Raw genomic sequence first — 23,173 nt, 5'->3', positions numbered from 1 at the left:
GACTACGTCACCTACTGTCAGGTCGGGGACTAGCTGTGGGGGTATGACCCTCGGTATCCCCAAGACAAGACATGGGCCGCATCATCAGAGGTGGCCCGGCCCACAAGATCAAGACGTGCACGGCGCTGCTCGGCGTGCACCGCAAGACATTGTATAGTTTTAAATAGGATACTTTACTTATAACCCTGTCCCTCCAGACTATATAAGGAGAGGCAGGGGTCCCCTAGCGGACACGATCCATCTAGATCTATCTACTACATCTCAATACAATACACCAAAGACACAAGACGTAGGGTATTACGTCGATCAGACGGCCCGAACCTATCTAAATCACTGTCTTTGCGCCTTGTGTCACCATTCGATTCCTGATCACGCGCACCTCCACCGATCAATCTACCATCGTGGGATACCCTCGGTGGACTGTCGAGCATTTTTGTCGACAGTTTCTCAAGCGTAACGGTTCAGAACAAGAAGAGTTACCAACAGTTGGGGGGTGGATTATGATTATGAAGCGACCTCATGGCTAACGTCTCTGTCAAAGAAGTGAACAGTGGATGATCTGCACATTGTGCCTTGTCAAATGAGAGATGGTGAAGGTCGAGCAATTGACTATTGTGTAAGCTAAGCTTTCCTTATGCGGGTATGCATTGCATGCCAGTTTCATTTCTCTCTTCACGTACGCTTTCAACGGTAAACGTATACGCTTCACCACTTTTATTTTAGTCGTACAATACGGCATTTCATCCAAGCTACTAGCTGCTACTGCTGCTGTTCGTTACACGCTCTTGTTTCAGCCGCGGTGGCGGGGGCACCAGTAGTCACGCCACCACGGCCGCTCTCGCTTCCGCTGCCGCCGCCGCCGTCGCTTCGCTTCTTGAGTTCCCGGAACACCCGCGAGCTCTCCTCGAAGATGTGCGCGCGGCGGTCGTAGTCGGTGGGCCGGCGCCCCTCGTCGTCCCCCGTGATGGCCGCCTCCTCCAGCACCTCCAGCTCCTCAGGCACCAGCTCGGCCTCCTTATCCGCCTGATCGACCGCCGGCGCCGGTCCGTCCTTGCGCGCCTCAACGGGCTCCGTCGCCCCGCCTCCGCACGGCGCGCGGGCGCGCAGTCGCCGCGCGGGAGCCACGCACAAGCACCAGGCGACGCCGTGGCTCGTCGTGGCCCGCCGGGGCTGGCACGTCGTGCCCGTGCCCGCGCGCGCGCGCTGTACCTCCGGCTGCGCCCGCGCGGGGGCCAAGCGCAAGCGGCAAACGGGTTGCATGTCTCGGGACTCGGGCAACCGGCGCCGGGGATCGGTGAACACACGCTATGGGTTGGTGGTCCTTCGGGTGAAGACTGCAGAGCCGGGGAGATCCTGGCCGGTGTGGCATGCTGCGGCTTTATCCGTGGCGCGTGGGCGCGTGGCGGGAGCGGGAATGGGGAGGGCAAGACCCGGGCGCCTCGCACGCGTACGGGTGGCGGGGCCGCGCGACGCGTGGGGCGACCACGCATTTGGGTTGGTCGGGTCGATGGGCAGAGGTGGCTGGGTGAGTGGGGGACTGGGGGCGGACGTGGTGACTCTACGGACTACGGAGGCTGGACGCCTGGACCTGGACCGCTGGAGCGACCGTCAAGCATGGGCATATTTCGCTTCTGCAGTTCTGCAGTAGACGACACTAGACAGTAGTGCAGTCCGTCACGTCTCCACGGATGGATCATCATGACTTGAAGGCTGGGTACTGGGTGGGGAGCATGACGCGGGTGACCGCGCGCCAGTTCGGCACTTCGGCTAATCTGCAGACGCACGATACGATATCCACTTGCCGCCGTCCCACATCTTGTTTTTTGCTTAATGTAATGTAATTGCTGAACACGCACGCACGTCGTGGCTTAATTGCGCGGCAATCAGATTTTCAGTGCTAGAGACTATTTGGACTGGAGTACAGAAATTTTAAAGAAAACCGGTCCTCTATTCTGCTGACATCAGTGTTTAGAACGGACGAATACACAACCGAGAGAGAAAAAAAAGAGTTCGTGCTAAGGTAGTTTGGACCAGAACATGCTGTGCTGACGAGCAATGCCGCGGGGCCGAGCAAAAAAGAAAGGGCATGCATGGCCAAGCTCAATCAAATGGTCCCAACCGTAAGCCGAACCTAAAACTGTCTCCAACAAGAAACATATACCACCACTCCAACCCTAAATGAATAATAAGAGATCTAAAATCAGTCTCCAACAGATACCTATATGGAAGACCTATTTTGGTTGCCCGAAAGGCACAACCTAAAAATTGTCATCCTCTTTCCTGGAAACTCATTTGCAGAAAGGATTATCTTTTAGATCTTGTTGTTAGAGAAGATGTCGAATATATATTAAACATTTTGCATGTAATATTACTCAAAGAACGAATAAATCTTATATTTTAGGTGTTGTCATAAAAGATAGCCTAACGAAGCAACAAGGATGCGAGGCGAAAAAGTTCACAGATCCACGTCAGCGAACGTGCACGCTCGCACGGGTTCCCCCGGATCTTCTGAGAGACTGTTGTGTGCAGGTCATCTTTTGCCCTCCAAGTAGGTACGTTTGATCCTGGCATGAAAAATACTAGCGCTAGGCTAGACACAGTGTTTGGTAATAAAAAAAACATAGCTTTTTGGGGCAACCTTGCCCCGCTCGTCTAGAAAAGCATCGCTCCTGAGAGAGCCGATTCAGCTCACCTTCAACGGCAAATCACGCTGGTGCCGAAGAAAATGCGCACGAGACGATCTCATTCGCAACGAACTCCGCTTTTCCCCCGTCCACACCGCCATGTTCCTCGGCATCCCATGCGATTTTTGCTCCAACACCTCCATAAATCTAGCCAGATCTCAATTTGCAGGCACCATAATCTCCACACAGTAGCTCCATTCTTGTCCTCTCAAACTTGACCGCTGCGAGACCACAAGATCGATTTCCTAGGCTGTCTTCAGTAGGACAGAGAGCAGAGCAGGGGATAACAGAGAGCAGGGACGGATGAGCAGGCTCCTCCTCTTCAGCTTGCAAGGTCTGTAATCAATCCCTAATGTCTATTTTTTTTCATCCAGAGATTAATTGTGATTGGAATACGCCTGAGGACTCTTTAGATTGGGGATTAATTCCATAGAGTAGATGGTGTGCTTAACGATTGGGCTATGATATGGTGTGCGCGCAGCACACTGCAGTCTGCAGATCTATTTAAAGTATAATCCTGTGATTTCTAGTCAATCCCCTCCACACATAGATATTTGCTACTGTATCAACAATTCCTCGAATGAACAAGTACTCAGGATGGAGATTTAATTGGTGATAAGAATACGAATCGTGCAGAGGATGTTGACCTAGGTTTGCAGTACGATTCAGATTGCCTGCCTGAAGAGGAGGACGGCAATAATGGGGGAAGCTCATCTAATAAGTGTACTGCTGCTAGCAAGCCTGAAAAAGTGAAGAGGACTAAGCGTGATGATTGTGCGATCTCAGAGGTGTCTCATGTTCTGCGTGATATGTCTGACACCATGTGCTTCACTCATGGCGCTCATCCAAATGAAGAATTATTCAAGACAATTGATGCTACGAAGGAGTATCCATTATTTGTTCGACTTGAATTACAAGAGTATCTTGTAAATAATGAGAAGACTGCTGCTATGTTAAAGGGAAGACCATTGGAGGCCATCAAGGAGCACGTCAAGAGATGGTTTGTTAAAAACTATCCACCTCCGATGATTTGAGTTTGTTTAGATCAGACTTTACAATAAGCATGCGCATTTTATGCTTTTCATAGGACTAAGGAAAATAATGGACCCCCGGTTGCAACGCCATGTTTTAAATGGATAGTATTTTATTTAGACAATGGTTATTTTATATGTATTTTATTCTTATACAATTATGAGCAATTTGATTCAGCACGCTTGTATCTGTTTCCATGTACATAAATGCTAAATTGCAAGGAGAAGCGAGACAGCAAAGTTGGCAAGCTGTATACGCAACCAAACGATAAGCTAGCTGGCAAAAGAACCAAACGTGCTGTAGTGGCAAGGTTGACCTTGCTGAAATTGGCAAGTTTGTCCAACTGAGCTATATCCAACTCAGCGAGACTACCAAACGCACCCGTAATTTTCCACTCGAACTTTTACAGCACTCATACGAAGTTCAGTGACCGACCAGGCAAAGCTGAGCCCTTGAGTGGAGCCTCTCTTCCGCATGTGATTTTTTCTATAGAAAGAGCTTCAGCCGCTCGCCATGGATTACAAACCGTACACCACATGCGGCTGTGAGCGTATGAAATTTGTCTTCCAAGTCGAAGCACCACGACGATTCGGAACCATGCATAATACAGAGACGGTATCCCTAGTCTACTGGGTTCCTTGGCAGCAGAGGATGACCTGAAGCTGACCTGGATCCACTACTGCACTCCGTATTATTGGCTGCCAGCGCTCCACTCGTCAATTATTCTACTGCGAGTTCAACTTTCAAAAGAAAAAAAAAGAGGCTAGTTTGGCCGGCCGGGGAAGACGATGGTGGTGGGTTCCACGGAGATGGCACTTGTGCGCGACGACTTGATTTCCGAACGAATGAAGAAAAAGCCCGAAAACCTCTCTTCACGTCGCCTCCTCCCGTGGAAACACGTCACAACACACATGCATTTATTTATTTATCGATGCGCGCTTGATTACACCGCTATGGAAAGGGAAAGAAAACCTTTCGAAAACGTGCCCCGGTAGTCTGATCTGAAAACCGAGAAATGCTCCTGTTTTTGTTTGGTAGACTTCGGCTTTCTGCTTTCTTCTCAACTTTTTAATTACAAAACCTCAAACGTATTGTGTTTTTATGTATGTTGTAATAACGATAAAATATATCTCCGTTTCAAAACAATAAAATATATCTGGCGCCATCGTCAAGTAAAGTTAATTGTTTAGTCAAGGTGGTTACAACACAGTCTACCACTCCTTCCATTTTTAAAATTTGAGCGTTTTGATTTTTCTAGATATATAATTTTTTTATTTTAAAATAATAACAAAAGCTACGTACGTGGAAACAATAGACGACTTATAATTTGGAATAGAAGAGTAAGACTTTAAAGTCTAGGTTTAATGTCCTACAGATGTCTCATCATTAATATATATATATATATATATATTTCTTTATTGATGGGTAAAATGCTCGTCATCAACGAGACATCTATATAATTCTTTCAAACCCAATATCTAATAAGCCTCTTTCTTATTTCTTTTCTCTTGTGGACAATATTACCTACACATCTATTTCTATGAAGTTGTCTGACTAATTTTCTCATACTTAATATGTAAAGAAAAAACTCCGACACTAGACACACGCATAATAAGTATCATACTAAACGCAAATGTACAAAAGTCACTTGACCCTGACAAAATGTGCTACCAGGAGACATGTCATATATTTGTAAACTTTCACGTACTTCATTGCCAAACAAAAGCTAACAGTGTAACACCTCAGGTGTTTGCCACCAGTTAAGCAATGGGTTTGAGCTCAAATATGGCATATTAAGTGATGATGAAGATGTCAAGGTCAAACCTATAGAAACGAGCCCCAACCTAAACTTGGATATTGCACCTTTGCTTGCCTATAGACCCCTTTTCAAGATATATGCTTGGGTGGTGTTATTGGAATATCTTCATGTGTCTCACATCAATACCCCTCTATATGGATCACTGGAAAAGTTTCATGAAGTTTGGAATCAAAAAGTCACATGAAATGATAAGTTATATCCTTATTGGAATGATTTTACTAAGTGCCTGAATTGCACTATTAAGTGAATGGAAATGTAGGTCATCAATCAAACCTTGCAACCTTGCCCAAATGACTCTAGATGAACTCTATAACAAAAGTCATGAAAGGTTCATGTTGAGGAGAAGTCAAGAAAATGCCTCAATCGGTCAATAACTCTAATTTAAGCTTCATAGTGACGATACTTTGACCTATGTTGACCAACCACTTACAGTGCTTGCATGGAGTTGCACCTTAAATAAAAGTTGAAGATTGGGTAGAGTAGAACAAACTTTGTTTTTGGACTAAGAGCTAGATCAACTTGGAAATAAGTCAAACAGAGGCTCGAAGTGGGAACCTGCTGCTGATTTCAACACTTAGAATTATTCTAAGTCAGTTTCGCTAAGCAACGACGTTGGCATTCCGCGTTCTCTGAAATTCGTTAAGCAACTTGAGTTGGTCCAAAAAGAGAAGTTGAAGGTTATACTATGGAGAAGAGCATGCAAAAAGTTGCACTGAGTTTGACCGAGTTTTGACCTTCGAAAGTGAATTTCCGTGACCATTATCAAGGCGCTGACACTGACAGTTTGTGGCCTAATTACCCGCTGTTGAAGAGCTCTAATGACCTTGGTCTCTAAATGAAAAATGAAGAGCAGATCGTGGGCTACAAACTTCATTTTAGGCCCAAAGTCCAATTCGCACCCGAGACGGCCCAAATCGGCTTCCCACCATGTCCATTCCGGCGCCTGCCATCTGTTCGTCGAAATGCCGCGTGGCCAGCGCATGGCAGCCATGCCGAGCTCGCGCCCTGCCATTGCCGTGCGCCACTGCCGCGTGTCCTGCTGCCCTGTCGCGCCCCTGCTACTCCAAAGCGTATGCCCGAGCTCCCCCTGGTTCACTCGCTCGCCCTCCCATCGCCTCTCTCGCTCCAACCGCGAGCCTGCGCGCGAGTGCCAGAGCGCGGCCACCATGGGCGCCGTCGCTGAGCTTGCTGCCGTCGAGTCCTCGCTGCCTCCGAGCTTCCCCGCGTGCGCCACCACCCTCTCAGTCGTGTGCCGCTCCCCCTGCACCAATTGGCCGGTCACCGTTACCGCCGTAGCACGCCGCCGCCGCCGGCATTGCCTGCTGCCGTGGCCGGCACTCCAGCAGGACCCAGCCGGCCGAGTCTGGGCCAGGGCATGGCCAGGGCGTGGCCGCGGCCGAGCTGGCAGCCCCCCCCCCTCGCGTCCCTGGCTGGCCGAAGGTCCTCGCCGGCCGGCCGAACCGGCTCCGACGGCCTCCTCTGTTGTGATTCACGTGAAGGACCTCGCGCGGCAATTCGACTAAAGTGAGGGGTGTAACTGCAATGTCATAGACTCAGGTGAATAGTGACATAAGGACTGGTTTGTAATTATTTTGTAGGAACTTTGGAAATTCATAGTAATTCATAGGAAATTCGTAAAATAGTAAATGAGGACTTTTTGGAATCCTTATGAAATTCTCTGTGCACTAGATCTATAATATTACATGTTTTAGTTTAAATATTTTGCGGTAAAAATAGATTTGTGCAGTAAGGTTTTAATGCTAGTTGAATTTGTTATTTTTCATAACTATAGATCTAGGGCTCCAAATGAAGTAAAATTTTTGTGGCATGCTACTCATGTGATAGTTGATGTGTGGTAAAAATTTCATGAGTATTGGATGAAGTATGAGTGAGTTATTGGTTTATCTTGCTCTCACATGAATTCTTGCTTTAGCAACTTGTCTTTTTCGTAGAGGTTGCTATACATATCCAAATGGAGTGAAATTTGTACAGTAGACTATTGAGAGGATATGTGAGCCACTGTAATTTTTGTAGAAGTTATTGTGCACTTTTGATATATGTTCATTAAGTCACCTTGTTATCCAAAATAAATTAAGAAATGCATTAAAAGAATTTATTTGGTCATGGACACTAGGTTTTCTGGTGTTCTTTAGTCATGTGTGACATGTTGGTAAAGTTGGTTTTGCCTAATTATGTATTTGCAACATAAGTTAATAATTATTTTCTTGCCGATGTGGTTTATAGACAGATTTGGGAACTTAGCAAAGTTCTTCATGATAATGTGCTTTGTTGTGAAACTTGTTTATACAAAAGTTGTAGATAATTCATGTATCTAGCTTCTATTAAAATTTGGTGTCATTTGGCCAAGTAGTTTAAGAGTTATAGCTGTTTAAAGTTGGGTTTCAGAAATGGCTGCTTTCTGTCAATTGTAGACCAGTTTCTGTAAATGGGTATATTTGACTTAGTTAACTTGAGAATCATGCTGAGATGCTTAAAGATGAAATGTAGATAATTTCCTAAGCTTTCCAGAATGTCTTGTTTCATATCATTTGGATTTATAAAACTCCAGATATGATTGATTTATGAAGCTGCTGTTTGCAAGTCCAGAAATTGGCATATTCCGGTTATAGTTGTTGCTTCACCTTGACTTGCTTTGCATGTTGCTAAGTGTGGTTCATGTCCTTGGTAATTAAGTTAAATACACCTGAGATCTTGTGAGACTTATGTGCCATGTATAATATTATTTGTTATCTTAGCATGATAGATTGTGTGATGTTAAGTTAAGCATCGCAAAGCACTTAAGTGTGTTTAGTGTAAACGATGCTTGTCTTGCTTGCTATTTGTGATGCGTCTCATGGTACTATTCTTCATATTCATGCACTTGCATCTTGCATCTCATCTAGGTACGCTAGATGAACCGCGTGAAGGATGTGATGTTGGAGCCAAACCCGAAGACGGTGTTTGATGGATCTGTCCCGAAGATGGAAGGACTAAGCGAGTGCTAGGATCTGAGATGTCACCAGGATGGTGCAAGCTAACTGAACTGACTGGTGTCGGATCCCAGGCAAGCCCCGGAGCATTATAAGCCTCCTAATTTATAAAAGCAATTCTTTCTATATATGAGTTATATATTGTTGCATTAAGTTGTAGGAGTTGGTTGAAACCGTTGATGCATTTATTACTATCCTTGCCTACCTTATTACCTTTTTACCCTGTTAGGTCAGGATCGAATAACTGCTTAGCCTTGCTTAGACCGGTAGCGATCGGTGATATCCGGTCACCTACATTATAGGTGGTTACTGGAAGAATTTAGCTATGGAAAGAATGATATCCTGGAAGTAACCATGGGGTAATGTAAATGGAGACCGGACGGGATGTCGATAGAGAAGCAACAAGACATGGAGGTCTTGGGTGTGGATCTATCCCCGTCTGTGTCGATTAAGGACCGACCGTTGTTGGGCCTCGAGTCATGTTGAACGCATGCCTTACATTTAGCTGGCCGGATAAAGTACCTTCCGACCGCGAAGCTGGGAGATTTTTCGGGCCGAGTAGATTGCCCGCAACGCACTGTGCCGGAGCAGGTGTGGTAGGACACGGGGGCGAGATGATAAGACCAAAGTGCAGTCGGTCGGCCCCCGGGTACATGTGGTTCCTGGCAAACTCGAGATTCCTGGAAAGTTGACTCGGTGATCAATATCTCACTTTAGCGGGTGAGTGAGGTTTGTGTAAGGAATAAATCACCAGCTGGTTAGGAATCGATTCGAATCGCCATCGCTCCTGGATAGTGAGCACTTGACTCGAGTTACTTCATCGTAGTAATTATTATGGAACAATGATGGTTATCTGGATGGTATGGGATATGCTAAATTTAAATTGGTAGCTGGATGCTATTGGTTAATCAAGTGATTGCTATAGTACAGGTGCTTACCTAGATGGATAGGTCATAATAAAGATGATGCAAAGTACTTAAATTGGTTTCTTCATGATAGCTTATGCTTTTCGCAAATAAGTCAGCTAGCCCACTAAAGAAAGCCTTGCATGATCCTTGGTGTCATTTGTTTTGGTTTTCGACGGGTAAGTCTGGCTGAGTACATTCAAGTACTCAGGGTTTATCCCACCTTGTTGCAGGTGATGTTCTCGACCTGTTGATGATGGTGGCTAACCACCGGTGGGCTCGGTGATTCTATACTTACTTCTCATCTATATGCTTTTGTCGGATGATGTCACTTATGCTAGCACTATATTTGGAACTTATATTAATGTAATCATTTGAAAGCTATGTTGTTTTCACTAAGCGGTTTTGAAACCCCAAACTTGTACTATTATTTGTTAACCCCTTTGTAATATTATTTCCGCTGCAACCCGATGTATGTGATGTGTATTTGCTTAATCACGCGATCTTGGTTGTGATGTTGATTTACCGAGGTCTTTCGGGACACTCGGCGGACTACCGGGTTTATATGAGTGAAAGTTATGGGTGTGTCAACGTGTTAGCGGGGACAACCGTACTCGATCTTGTATAAATTGGGCGGTTCTGTCACAGCTGGTATCAGAGCGAGATTAAGCATAATACTATCATGTACATAGTTTTAAAAACAAAGTTTTGGTTTTAAAACTCCTATTTTGACTAAAACTTTTGCTACAAGCAAATTTGTCAAAACTTATTTGCAAAACTATGCTAGCGACATCTTCCTTTATGCCCAGTTAAGGACTATTAGGTGGCTATCTAAGTACTAACTTTGGGGGATGTACTTTATCGAAATTTTTCTTTCGTCGTCCATACGGCGTGCTATTGTATGGATGCCATTCGTTTGAATGGTAATGTATGGATCAATTGCCTCTACGCCCAGGTAAGTGTGAGTTGTGAGAGTATGACCGTCCAACTATCGGTCTAGGGGAGAGTTAGCTGTGGTTACTGGAATATTTACATGTTACACACATGTATATATGAAGGTACTTAATTGTGGGTATATCTGTCGGGTAGCTATGGATATCGAAGTATATACATCTGGGGATGTATATATGGAGAGTATCTTAGTTTACTACTTTCATTGTGTGCTTATTTATCTTTTTGTGGGGATGGGCTGCAATGAATTTGCCTGCAGGTACGCTAACCACGAATGCGTAGATTGAATGTAGCTGACGACTAGCTATATACCGAGAGAGTACGTGTTATGCCACCGACATAGAACGTGATTGTCGCCTTAGGCTGGTAATTTTTTGAGGACGAATAGGACGAGCATGCATCATGATTGTGCTTGTGCATAAATATGCTTTCCCTCACCTTGTTCTAATACTAAGTAACTTGTGATCAATGTGATGTTACTATCTTCTCTGTGTGAAGTTAAACAAGAATGCCTTGTTCCTTGTTGCTTGAATAGGAAGTGCTTGAGAAAAGTGTGTGCTTAGCCTTGCTAGAAATAATTGTGGTTACATGCTTAAACCTATAATGTCCTCTAGTTTAGTCAAGTGGTGGGTATGTATGCTTGTTATTTAGGTAGTGCCGTAGTTGTCACCCTTTTGTCCTCGGTAAGCGTACGAGTATTGAAGAGCGCTATCCTAGAACCACGTCCAAATTTTGGTAATCACTTGGTGGACACAAGACGTATATGGAAATTTGGCAAGAAGTCCCCTGCTTAGTTGTCTTTGGCAATTAAGCTATGCTCTCTTGCGTTGTGTTTTGATTTTCGGATCCCTTGCTTGTTGACTCCTAACCTTGTGACTACCTTTGTTTGCTATCCCTCCTTCGCATAGTGCTTGCTCCTATGCAACCCAATTTATGCCATGTGGGATTTCTTGTGGGTTGTATGTTCAGTAATGGTGCCATGATTAGCGATCTATGGTGCCGCGACGAAACCGAGAGCCTCCTGTGGGCGCGCACACAAGGTTGTGCTACTCGGCACGCGCTGGTATCAAGGTTTCTAGTCATGATCCATTACAGAACTGCACCGATATGTTATTCTCACTTGAGCTCTTCCTTGGTTATCTCTCCTTATCATGTCAAGCGATCTATATGCAGAACTAGATGCAATAGGACTTCCTTCTAGAGTAGTCCAACGGTTAACCTTTGAAGAACAGGTCACTAACAGGAACATAAATAGACTGCAAGAGGTGATAGACAAGTGACTCTACTCGACGTGACTGTCCCTATAATGACGTCGATCATCTAGTGAGCAACTTATGTCATTTTCATTGGATCAGAAAGGTGCACCACACTTAAGGTTGAACAAGTTATCAGTCGGAAGGTAAATGGACTAGGATATTATGTGATGTAGTAGGTCACCTAGTGCTCATGAGCTTCCTGTCCAAGTCTTGACCTTTATGTGCAAGGTGATCAACCGACCTTCTTTGGTGTGACCCCTTTCTGCTGACTTCAATGGCGACCATCTATAGGCTTTGACCACAATTTTTATTATCAAGAGTGAAGATTCGGAACCTTTTTAGTGTTGAGGGACAACTGATTTGTTACCAGTAGGAAAGTCAGTCTTCAGTTAGGTAACGACTATTTGGTAACTATGAAGGCCAGATCTCACAGAACAATGTTGATCAAGGAAACAACAAACCTGGCCCCGCAATGCAAGTGCTACTTCTTCTCCAAATGTGCTATCCAGTCAATTCTATCTTTGACAATCACGTATATAGTACAAGACGTTGTATCGGCTAGGTAGGAGCTAGCAAAAGCACGTCCCTGATTTTAGTTAGCATCTTTATGCCCTAAGGTGCCAATTACACATGTGTCCGGACTCTATTGGATGAAGTGCCGAAGGATATATAGGAATGGTTCCTTGTCAATGTAGAAATGCCCTACATGTGGAATAATGTTTTGTGCCCTGCGAAAACAGCCCACAAGTCCAATGCTTGTGCATAGTCAAGTTGGTGCCTAGAACGATGGTTGAAGTGTTACTAGAGAAGCATGTAAGGAAAACTCTAGCCTCCATCCTCAGCTAGAGAAAGGCTATTGCTGCTATGAGAAAGATTATAGAGTGCAAAACACACATCTCAATGTGCGAAGCGAAGAAAAGAGAGGACACGAAATCTGTCCAGATTTTGTGGCACTAAACCGGTTATCTTCAAGCCGGCGGTTAGTGACTCAAACGAAGTTGAATTGACCCCAAACTTGGTGATCTCATTCTTTGCTTAGGACCCTTCAATGTCCTAAGTTGGTTTGAGTATTAGTTGAGTAAAACATCGGATTTGAGAGATACCTTGTCGGCTCGGTTGCTGCCATTTTCAAACACAGCAGTTTTGGTAGATGAATTGTTTGGATGGTCAAACGGTGCCCATTTGAGTTGAATTTTGGTGAGTAGTTAGAAGACCCATGGATCTACATGTCCACAAAAATTTGTGCATATTGGAGCAGTAGTTTGTGAGATATGAATAGAAAACAAAAGGGTACAGAATCTGCAATTTCGCTATGACTGCGATCATCATTTGCATTAAACGGTTGTGTTTGTAATTCATGCCAAGAAATTACAACTTGTAGGTGTATTGCTGATTAGACAACCCTCCATACCCTTGAGAAGACTAATTGCACCCCTATGTGCCTTGCCTTTGCCCTCTTAGATCAGCAATGCATGAGCAGTCAAGGTGTTCTAGAAGTAAAAATTGTGCCCTTGCAATTCAAAAGCGATTGGAAAGGTGTCTAACCATATATTTTCTTGGATTATGGTTTTTGAGATATTGATTGGCCTTAGAATGGAAGCCTCGACGACAAATGTAGTAAGAAAGCTGGTTTTGCTACGATGCAAGTCAACCTAACTTGCTGTGCAACTGCACCACGAAGGCAAAATTGTGCTCAACCTGCTTGGTAGTGAACTAGTCCCTAGTTTTGTGATTACTTGCAACTTGTATTGTCCTCCAAGACTCGCTAACATCCTTCTACGTCAATGGTTCTCCAATGCTGACATGCCTTTGGTACCTTATATGTGTTTTTACCCAAGAGGTTGCATCAGATTCAACCCAGATCACTGTTGCAACTTGGATCCAAAGGCTCCCTAAGGAATGATCATCGAGAATGACAGAGTCAGCTATTACGTTTACCACTCACTCGGCAGACTCAGACCATACAATATTGTTATCAGAGAAAGAGAACTGCACACATGGAACCATTGCAACAAGTATCCTTCAGAAGATTATCATCTAATGCAAAGTCCATATGGTCTGTGCTATATCCACTCGGGAAGTAGATGCTGCAAGTATTTAGTCTATGTTTGTATCGCTCTTCGTACATCGAGGACGAAGTACGTAGGACATTGCTATCTTGGATTCCTCCCAAAGTAACAATACTTCATGAAGGCCAACGAAGGAAATTCTTCAGACAAAACTTACTACAAAGGACAAGTATCAGAAAGTGTCTTGACCAAATTAGCCTCTCTTATGCTTGAAGCTATGTAGCCTAAAGCTCTGGCTGATATGGGAAACTGGTAGCATGTCTCTCTTCCACAAAAGTCTTTCGTCCTGAATCTCGGGACGCGATTCTTTTAAGGGGGGAGGGCTGTAACACCTCAGGTGTTTGCCACCAGTTAAGCAATGGGTTTGAGCTCAAATATGGCATATTAAGTGATGATGAAGATGTCAAGGTCAAACCTATAGAAACGAGCCCCAACCTAAACTTGGATATTGCACCTTTGCTTGCCTATAGACCCCTTTTCAAGATATATGCTTGGGTGGTGTTATTGGAATATCTTCATGTGTCTCACATCAATACCCCTCTATATGGATCACTAGAAAAGTTTCATGAAGTTTGGAATCAAAAAGTCACATGAAATGATAAGTTATATCCTTATTGGAATGATTTTACTAAGTGCCTGAATTGCACTATTAAGTGAATGGAAATGTAGGTCATCAATCAAACCTTGCAACCTTGCCCAAATGACTCTAGATGAACTCTATAACAAAAGTCATGAAAGGTTCATGTTGAGGAGAAGTCAAGAAAATGCCTCAATCGGTCAATAACTCTAATTTAAGCTTCATAGTGACGATACTTTGACCTATGTTGACCAACCACTTACAGTGCTTGCATGGAGTTGCACCTTAAATAAAAGTTGAAGATTGGGTAGAGTAGAACAAACTTTGTTTTTGGACTAAGAGCTAGATCAACTTGGAAATAAGTCAAACAGAGGCTCGAAGTGGGAACCTGCTGCTGATTTCAACACTTAGAATTATTCTAAGTCAGTTTCGCTAAGCAACGACGTTGGCATTCCGCGTTCTCTGAAATTCGTTAAGCAACTTGAGTTGGTCCAAAAAGAGAAGTTGAAGGTTATACTATGGAGAAGAGCATGCAAAAAGTTGCACTGAGTTTGACCGAGTTTTGACCTTCGAAAGTGAATTTCCGTGACCATTATCAAGGCGCTGACACTGACAGTTTGTGGCCTAATTACCCGCTGTTGAAGAGCTCTAATGACCTTGGTCTCTAAATGAAAAATGAAGAGCAGATCGTGGGCTACAAACTTCATTTTAGGCCCAAAGTCCAATTCGCACCCGAGACGGCCCAAATCGGCTTCCCACCATGTCCATTCCGGCGCCTGCCATCTGTTCGTCGAAATGCCGCGTGGCCAGCGCATGGCAGCCATGCCGAGCTCGCGCCCTGCCATTGCCGTGCGCCACTGCCGCGTGTCCTGCTGCCCTGTCGCGCCCCTGCTACTCCAAAGCGTATGCCCGAGCTCCCCCTGGTTCACTCGCTCGCCCTCCCATCGCCTCTCTCGCTCCAACCGCGAGCCTGCGCGCGAGTGCCAGAGCGCGGCCACCATGGGCGCCGTCGCTGAGCTTGCTGCCGTCGAGTCCTCGCTGCCTCCGAGCTTCCCCGCGTGCGCCACCACCCTCTCAGTCGTGTGCCGCTCCCCCTGCACCAATTGGCCGGTCACCGTTACCGCCGTAGCACGCCGCCGCCGCCGGCATTGCCTGCTGCCGCGGCCGGCACTCCAGCAGGACCCAGCCGGCCGAGTCTGGGCCAGGGCATGGCCAGGGCGTGGCCGCGGCCGAGCTGGCAGCCCCCCCCCCCCTCGCGTCCCTGGCTGGCCGAAGGTCCTCGCCGGCCGGCCGAACCGGCTCCGACGGCCTCCTCTGTTGTGATTCACGTGAAGGACCTCGCGCGGCAATTCGACTAAAGTGAGGGGTGTAACTGCAATGTCATAGACTCAGGTGAATAGTGACATAAGGACTGGTTTGTAATTATTTTGTAGGAACTTTGGAAATTCATAGTAATTCATAGGAAATTCGTAAAATAGTAAATGAGGACTTTTTGGAATCCTTATGAAATTCTCTGTGCACTAGATCTATAATATTACATGTTTTAGTTTAAATATTTTGCGGTAAAAATAGATTTGTGCAGTAAGGTTTTAATGCTAGTTGAATTTGTTATTTTTCATAACTATAGATCTAGGGCTCCAAATGAAGTAAAATTTTTGTGGCATGCTACTCATGTGATAGTTGATGTGTGGTAAAAATTTCATGAGTATTGGATGAAGTATGAGTGAGTTATTGGTTTATCTTGCTCTCACATGAATTCTTGCTTTAGCAACTTGTCTTTTTCGTAGAGGTTGCTATACATATCCAAATGGAGTGAAATTTGTACAGTAGACTATTGAGAGGATATGTGAGCCACTGTAATTTTTGTAGAAGTTATTGTGCACTTTTGATATATGTTCATTAAGTCACCTTGTTATCCAAAATAAATTAAGAAATGCATTAAAAGAATTTATTTGGTCATGGACACTAGGTTTTCTGGTGTTCTTTAGTCATGTGTGACATGTTGGTAAAGTTGGTTTTGCCTAATTATGTATTTGCAACATAAGTTAATAATTATTTTCTTGCCGATGTGGTTTATAGACAGATTTGGGAACTTAGCAAAGTTCTTCATGATAATGTGCTTTGTTGTGAAACTTGTTTATACAAAAGTTGTAGATAATTCATGTATCTAGCTTCTATTAAAATTTGGTGTCATTTGGCCAAGTAGTTTAAGAGTTATAGCTGTTTAAAGTTGGGTTTCAGAAATGGCTGCTTTCTGTCAATTGTAGACCAGTTTCTGTAAATGGGTATATTTGACTTAGTTAACTTGAGAATCATGCTGAGATGCTTAAAGATGAAATGTAGATAATTTCCTAAGCTTTCCAGAATGTCTTGTTTCATATCATTTGGATTTATAAAACTCCAGATATGATTGATTTATGAAGCTGCTGTTTGCAAGTCCAGAAATTGGCATATTCCGGTTATAGTTGTTGCTTCACCTTGACTTGCTTTGCATGTTGCTAAGTGTGGTTCATGTCCTTGGTAATTAAGTTAAATACACCTGAGATCTTGTGAGACTTATGTGCCATGTATAATATTATTTGTTATCTTAGCATGATAGATTGTGTGATGTTAAGTTAAGCATCGCAAAGCACTTAAGTGTGTTTAGTGTAAACGATGCTTGTCTTGCTTGCTATTTGTGATGCGTCTCATGGTACTATTCTTCATATTCATGCACTTGCATCTTGCATCTCATCTAGGTACGCTAGATGAACCGCGTGAAGGATGTGATGTTGGAGCCAAACCCGAAGACGGTGTTTGATGGATCTGTCCCGAAGATGGAAGGACTAAGCGAGTGCTAGGATCTGAGATGTCACCAGGATGGTGCAAGCTAACTGAACTGACTGGTGTCGGATCCCAGGCAAGCCCCGGAGCATTATAAGCCTCCTAATTTATAAAAGCAATTCTTTCTATATATGAGTTATATATTGTTGCATTAAGTTGTAGGAGTTGGTTGAAACCGTTGATGCATTTATTACTATCCTTGCCTACCTTATTACCTTTTTACCCTGTTAGGTCAGGATCGAATAACTGCTTAGCCTTGCTTAGACCGGTAGCGATCGGTGATATCCGGTCACCTACATTATAGGTGGTTACTGGAAGAATTTAGCTATGGAAAGAATGATATCCTGGAAGTAACCATGGGGTAATGTAAATGGAGACCGGACGGGATGTCGATAGAGAAGCAACAAGACATGGAGGTCTTGGGTGTGGATCTATCCCCGTCTGTGTCGATTAAGGACCGACCGTTGTTGGGCCTCGAGTCATGTTGAACGCATGCCTTACATTTAGCTGGCCGGATAAAGTACCTTCCGACCGCGAAGCTGGGAGATTTTTCGGGCCGAGTAGATTGCCCGCAACGCACTGTGCCGGAGCAGGTGTGGTAGGACACGGGGGCGAGATGATAAGACCAAAGTGCAGTCGGTCGACCCCCGGGTACATGTGGTTCCTGGCAAACTCGAGATTCCTGGAAAGTTGACTCGGTGATCAATATCTCACTTTAGCGGGTGAGTGAGGTTTGTGTAAGGAATAAATCACCAGCTGGTTAGGAATCGATTCGAATCGCCATCGCTCCTGGATAGTGAGCACTTGACTCGAGTTACTTCATCGTAGTAATTATTATGGAACAATGATGGTTATCTGGATGGTATGGGATATGCTAAATTTAAATTGGTAGCTGGATGCTATTGGTTAATCAAGTGATTGCTATAGTACAGGTGCTTACCTAGATGGATAGGTCATAATAAAGATGATGCAAAGTACTTAAATTGGTTTCTTCATGATAGCTTATGCTTTTCGCAAATAAGTCAGCTAGCCCACTAAAGAAAGCCTTGCATGATCCTTGGTGTCATTTGTTTTGGTTTTCGACGGGTAAGTCTGGCTGAGTACATTCAAGTACTCAGGGTTTATCCCACCTTGTTGCAGGTGATGTTCTCGACCTGTTGATGATGGTGGCTAACCACCGGTGGGCTCGGTGATTCTATACTTACTTCTCATCTATATGCTTTTGTCGGATGATGTCACTTATGCTAGCACTATATTTGGAACTTATATTAATGTAATCATTTGAAAGCTATGTTGTTTTCACTAAGCGGTTTTGAAACCCCAAACTTGTACTATTATTTGTTAACCCCTTTGTAATATTATTTCCGCTGCAACCCGATGTATGTGATGTGTATTTGCTTAATCACGCGATCTTGGTTGTGATGTTGATTTACCGAGGTCTTTCGGGACACTCGGCGGACTACCGGGTTTATATGAGTGAAAGTTATGGGTGTGTCAACGTGTTAGCGGGGACAACCGTACTCGATCTTGTATAAATTGGGCGGTTCTGTCACAAACAGCTTGTTTGGTTCCCTGCATTACCTCCTAACCAGGCTCCAGGAATGTAGGCTGGGCCTGTTTGATTGCCTGTAAAGGCCTTGTAACCTGGCTCCACCATGCACCCACTACTACCCCTTAGCCTGGCTTACTAGAAACGAGCGGATCGGGCATTTCCGTTGAGCCAGGCTCGTCTTAGCGGTTGTCTCACCTCGCGCGCCCAGCAACAGGAGTTCCTCACCTCCTACCCCGGCGACGCCTCACCTCCCGCCCGACGAGTTCCTCACCTCCCGCCCGCGCTGACTCAGCTCCCGCCCCAATGTCGGCCTCACCTCCCACCTGCGCCGCCTCACCTCCCGCCCCGCATCTGGTGCTCCTCTACGCGTGCAGGGCCCCTACCTCTGCTCGCTCCCATGGCACCGGTCGTTGTATCCATTCTCCTCCACCCCGCCGGTCGGGGATCCATGCTTCTCCTCCACCACACCGGTCGCCGGATCCGTGTTCCTCCTTTTGGCAGAACCGTCTAATCTAATGTCCTCTCATGGATACTTGTTCTTCATTAGACGCTAAGTATCCAAGAGAGTGCACTAAATCATGTTGTTTCGTCAAGCACACCCCAAGGAGAACTCGAAAATCCACGTTTTTCCATCAGGATCATAAATGAGAGAATAAAGCTTACAATATTTTAAGCCATTTCTTACATCACTTAATTGCAGTAGCAGAATATTACCTCAATTGATTATAACAGCGGAAAATAACAATGTTATCAGACTTTTCAGTGAAAAATGTATATAACGGTAAGTTTAAGCGCTAACATGAGGAACATTTATATACATGGAATGATAATATGTTGTAAGTCTTTTCCTTTGCAAAAATATTTTATGAAAATTTTGAATAAACTCTATGTCAGCAATGTAAGGAAATCCTCGCTGAGCCCACTAGGAGGTTTCCACACACAAAAGCCTTCTACCATCCATCGATCACTTGCAACAGGGAGAATAAAACACTGAGTACTCAATTGTACTCAGCAAGACTTACCTGACAGGAGGAAAATAAAAGACTCTAAGGATATGCAAGGCTATCTGGCTTGTGGGTTATTGTATCTACAGGAAGCATTGTTAAACGTACGTCCTTATATTTAATTTTATTAGCCGTCATCATTAGTTCATTAACTAACCATTCTATGTAAGCATCTATGCTACTTTTCAAGCAGGTGGTGAGCAATCAGAACTATTTTACCATCTTTCATATTCCAGTTCTTACTACGGTGCTAGACCGTAGCCAAGTCACACCGTCTCACAGAAACGGCGATTCGTGAATCAATGTATCCCAGTTGGGTACCCCAAAACACACGCCCCATTTGTACCTCAGGCACAAATAAAGACCAACCCATTCCACTCCTATCATGGTGTCTAGGTCCCCGTCCAAACTTAGACTCTAAATCCCCACACTTGAGACTCGATCTCAATATGGTGCTTAGAACTTCACCTTTTCCCGTCTCCCATCAGTCGGTCTGAAAAGAGCTGAAACCCACGACAAGAGTATAACGAGCCTTCCCGCTACCATAAGCAAGTATGTGTTCAGGATAATAAGTCTGTGACGTGACTACCATTCACAACAACGGATGGTTCTCAATCGACACATGCGGAACAAATACAACTCGAGCCTTGCTCGAATGCCTAACTAAGTCCAGATCCAAAGTACTATTCCGCCCGATCTCCAATTATCATCCTAATATATATATTTCATGTGATAGTAATATGATAATAACAACAATAATATTTTTCCTATCTCTCGCGAGTGGTAGGTAATCACTCGACTTCTACCGGATCCTGTAGCATAGCAATCTACATGATCCTGACATACTAGTAGGACTCATAGAATAAGGATATATATATGAAAGTGGTGTTCATTCAACTCCTTAAAACTTAATGCACAAGTATAAAATAAAGTGTAGAATAATAGGGGTTATACACCGGGGTTTGCTTGGGTAAGATATAACCAAAAGTTAGCATTCCATCATAGCGACACAATCATCAGACACTATCTTTTCCGCTACTTTGGTCGACTCCATAATCCATTGATGTTCCTATTATGATATACGTGGATGCAACTCAGAGACGTAAATAATCAACGACAATTGCAACTCTAAAATACGATTACGCTCCGCAAGCTAACGTGCTAGCTTTAATGACTAACGTACTAGTCTACGTATACATGTCGTCAAGTAAGACTTTGTTTCCCAGAAAATGTTCTAGTTTTAAAATCTCAAGGTGTTTCGATATTTTATTGATTGAATATATATTTTTGAACTATGGCTCATTTAGCTACCTTAGCAAACTAATTATTATGGAGCTAAAAAATTATAGTGAGCACCTAATAATGTTAGAAATTTACTGTGAAAGTTTCAGAGCCAATACTATCACCATTTTATCACAAAAATTTCTACAAATTTATATTTTAACAATATTAAGCATCTCAAATTAATTATATAACTCCTAAGAATATAATAAAACTATGTGAACAAGTATACTAGCAGATAGATCATGATTTTAGAAACCTAACAAAATTAGTTTCATAAATTTTGGCCAACTACACAAATTTCTATTGAATTTACAAGTTTGTCTGATAAACTAAATTAGAAAATGCATTAGAAAAAGGAAAAAGGGCCGGTGGCGACTTAATCGGCCCAACAGCCCAGCACGGGCGTGGCTGCGCGCGCGTCGCGATGGACCAGCACGGCCCAAAGCCGGGGTCGCCCACGCGCGATGACGGTTTTGTAGAGAAGCCCCCGAGTTTCGAGGTAATAGTACGACTACCATGTGTAATGTTCCTATCGACAGTGGCTTTACGACCAAGCCCTCGGTTGTTTTCGTCCTCACCATGGGCAGGGCCCTGGAATCCCCGCGCTCGTCGGCGCGGCGACCGACGGCATAGGGTAGCTACGTCGAGCAACCTAGGCTCGCTAAGACGGGAGTAAGGGGTCGACCACCATCTACGGCTAAACGCGCATGACTGGGTGGCAGTTAGTGACTCGGAGGCGCACTGTTGCGAGCTGCAGCGGCGCGACTGTTCAGACGAGCCAAAGCAGCTAGAAGACTAACGAGTGAGCGGGTGAGCATAAAGAGCTTACAGCGAACTTGTCCGTGGTGATGGTTTGGTCAGAGGCGGTCCGAACAAGGTTGGCCACATGCAACCGAGCGGGGCGGCGGCGCTCTGCGATGGACATCAGCCCGTCATCATGCCGTCGACGAGCATCATGGCCAAAATAGCGCGAGCACTGGACGGAGGGAGTCAAGGCGAGCTCAGGGTTACGAGCAATTGAACTGCTACCACTCCTACATGCCTTACCTCCTGACCTACCGGTTCAGTGACGCACATGACCGGCGGCGGGGAGAAACCGAATTCAACCATGACAAACAACGACTAGGCTCGGTGTGAACGGGGCACCTAGCTAATTTCCTCTGCTACTCGTTGACGCGAGGAATTGAACTAGGAAGCCTCGGGCTGGTGATTAAGAAAGGGGAAGGGAGAGTGGTGCACTGCCACTGCCACGTCGCGGGAAGCAGCCCCGACAAAGGTGGCCCGGCCATGACCCGACGAGGCACGACATCGCGAGGATATGACCGCACGAGCGAGGGACAGACGACGCGTTGGTTAGCGCTTGGATAGAACCATTGAAGGTGTGCCCACGTGCCGCCACCGCACGCAGCAACACAGTGTCACGATGCAGTAGACTACGTACGACGTCGAGCTCGGGCTTGGTAGGTGGGTTGTGCGGCTGGGAACAAATGCTACAGTGCTGGGTGAGTCGGAGGGCATGGGACAGCGCCATGAGCAGCGGCGCGGCTCGAGACAAGGAGGGCGGCCGGTGGGGTAGCCGCACAGCAGGGCGACAGCAGCGGCCGAGGGTCCAGTGCCGAGGCCATCCGCCAGCAGCAGGCGTCGCAGCCAAAAGTGGCCAAGCCACGGCCACGCCGTAGCCAGGCCAAGGGCGGCCACCATTAGCCCGCCCATGCACGCGCACGGCCAGAGGCAGCCACTGCGTGCACCCAACGCGGTGACCATGCACTCCCGCCCGAATGGCCAGACACATGCTAAGCACGACTTTTAAAGCGCGTTGAAAAACTAACCTAACATAATTGAAGCTAAACTACCTCGAGTATGCTAACGAGGGTATATCAGTCTACCATAAGGAGCAAAAACACAACATTGATCTTTAACTAGATTTTTCAGAATTAATTCACCAACGTGGCATTGTCACACTCCTTTCAAACTTAAAATTTCTTTCAAGCTGAATTTGACTTCAAGTTCCATTTCCAAGCCAATAGGAATACTAGCTAGTCATATTATTTTTCTACAGCAAAAGTTACATTGTCATCTACAACGTTTGTACTTCAAACCTTATTTAGGTGTCACACACATGTTCTATAATACTTTTGCTCAATAAAAATTGGTTTTTCACCCTACTTGACATAACATGAGTTATTGAATAAATTTCTACTCAACATTTTTATTGGTTATTTTAGGC

The 23,173-nt window shown here is 44.9% G+C and overlaps 1 protein-coding gene across 1 annotated transcript; it reads right to left on the bottom strand.

The window, feature by feature from the left end:
* Nucleotides 1-497: 497 nt before the first annotated feature.
* Nucleotides 498-1,873, bottom strand: LOC136499597 (uncharacterized). The gene has a single exon (XM_066495200.1). The coding sequence runs from the start codon at nucleotides 1,258-1,260 to the stop codon at nucleotides 760-762; it is 501 nt and encodes a 166-aa protein (XP_066351297.1). The 5' UTR covers nucleotides 1,261-1,873; the 3' UTR covers nucleotides 498-759.
* Nucleotides 1,874-23,173: the final 21,300 nt, after the last annotated feature.

Source organism: Miscanthus floridulus, chromosome 1, assembly GCF_019320115.1.
Source record: "Miscanthus floridulus cultivar M001 chromosome 1, ASM1932011v1, whole genome shotgun sequence".
Lineage (NCBI taxonomy): Eukaryota > Viridiplantae > Streptophyta > Magnoliopsida > Poales > Poaceae > Miscanthus > Miscanthus floridulus.
Note: the sequence above shows the minus strand (reverse complement) of the source record. Positions and strands in the feature narration are given on the sequence as shown.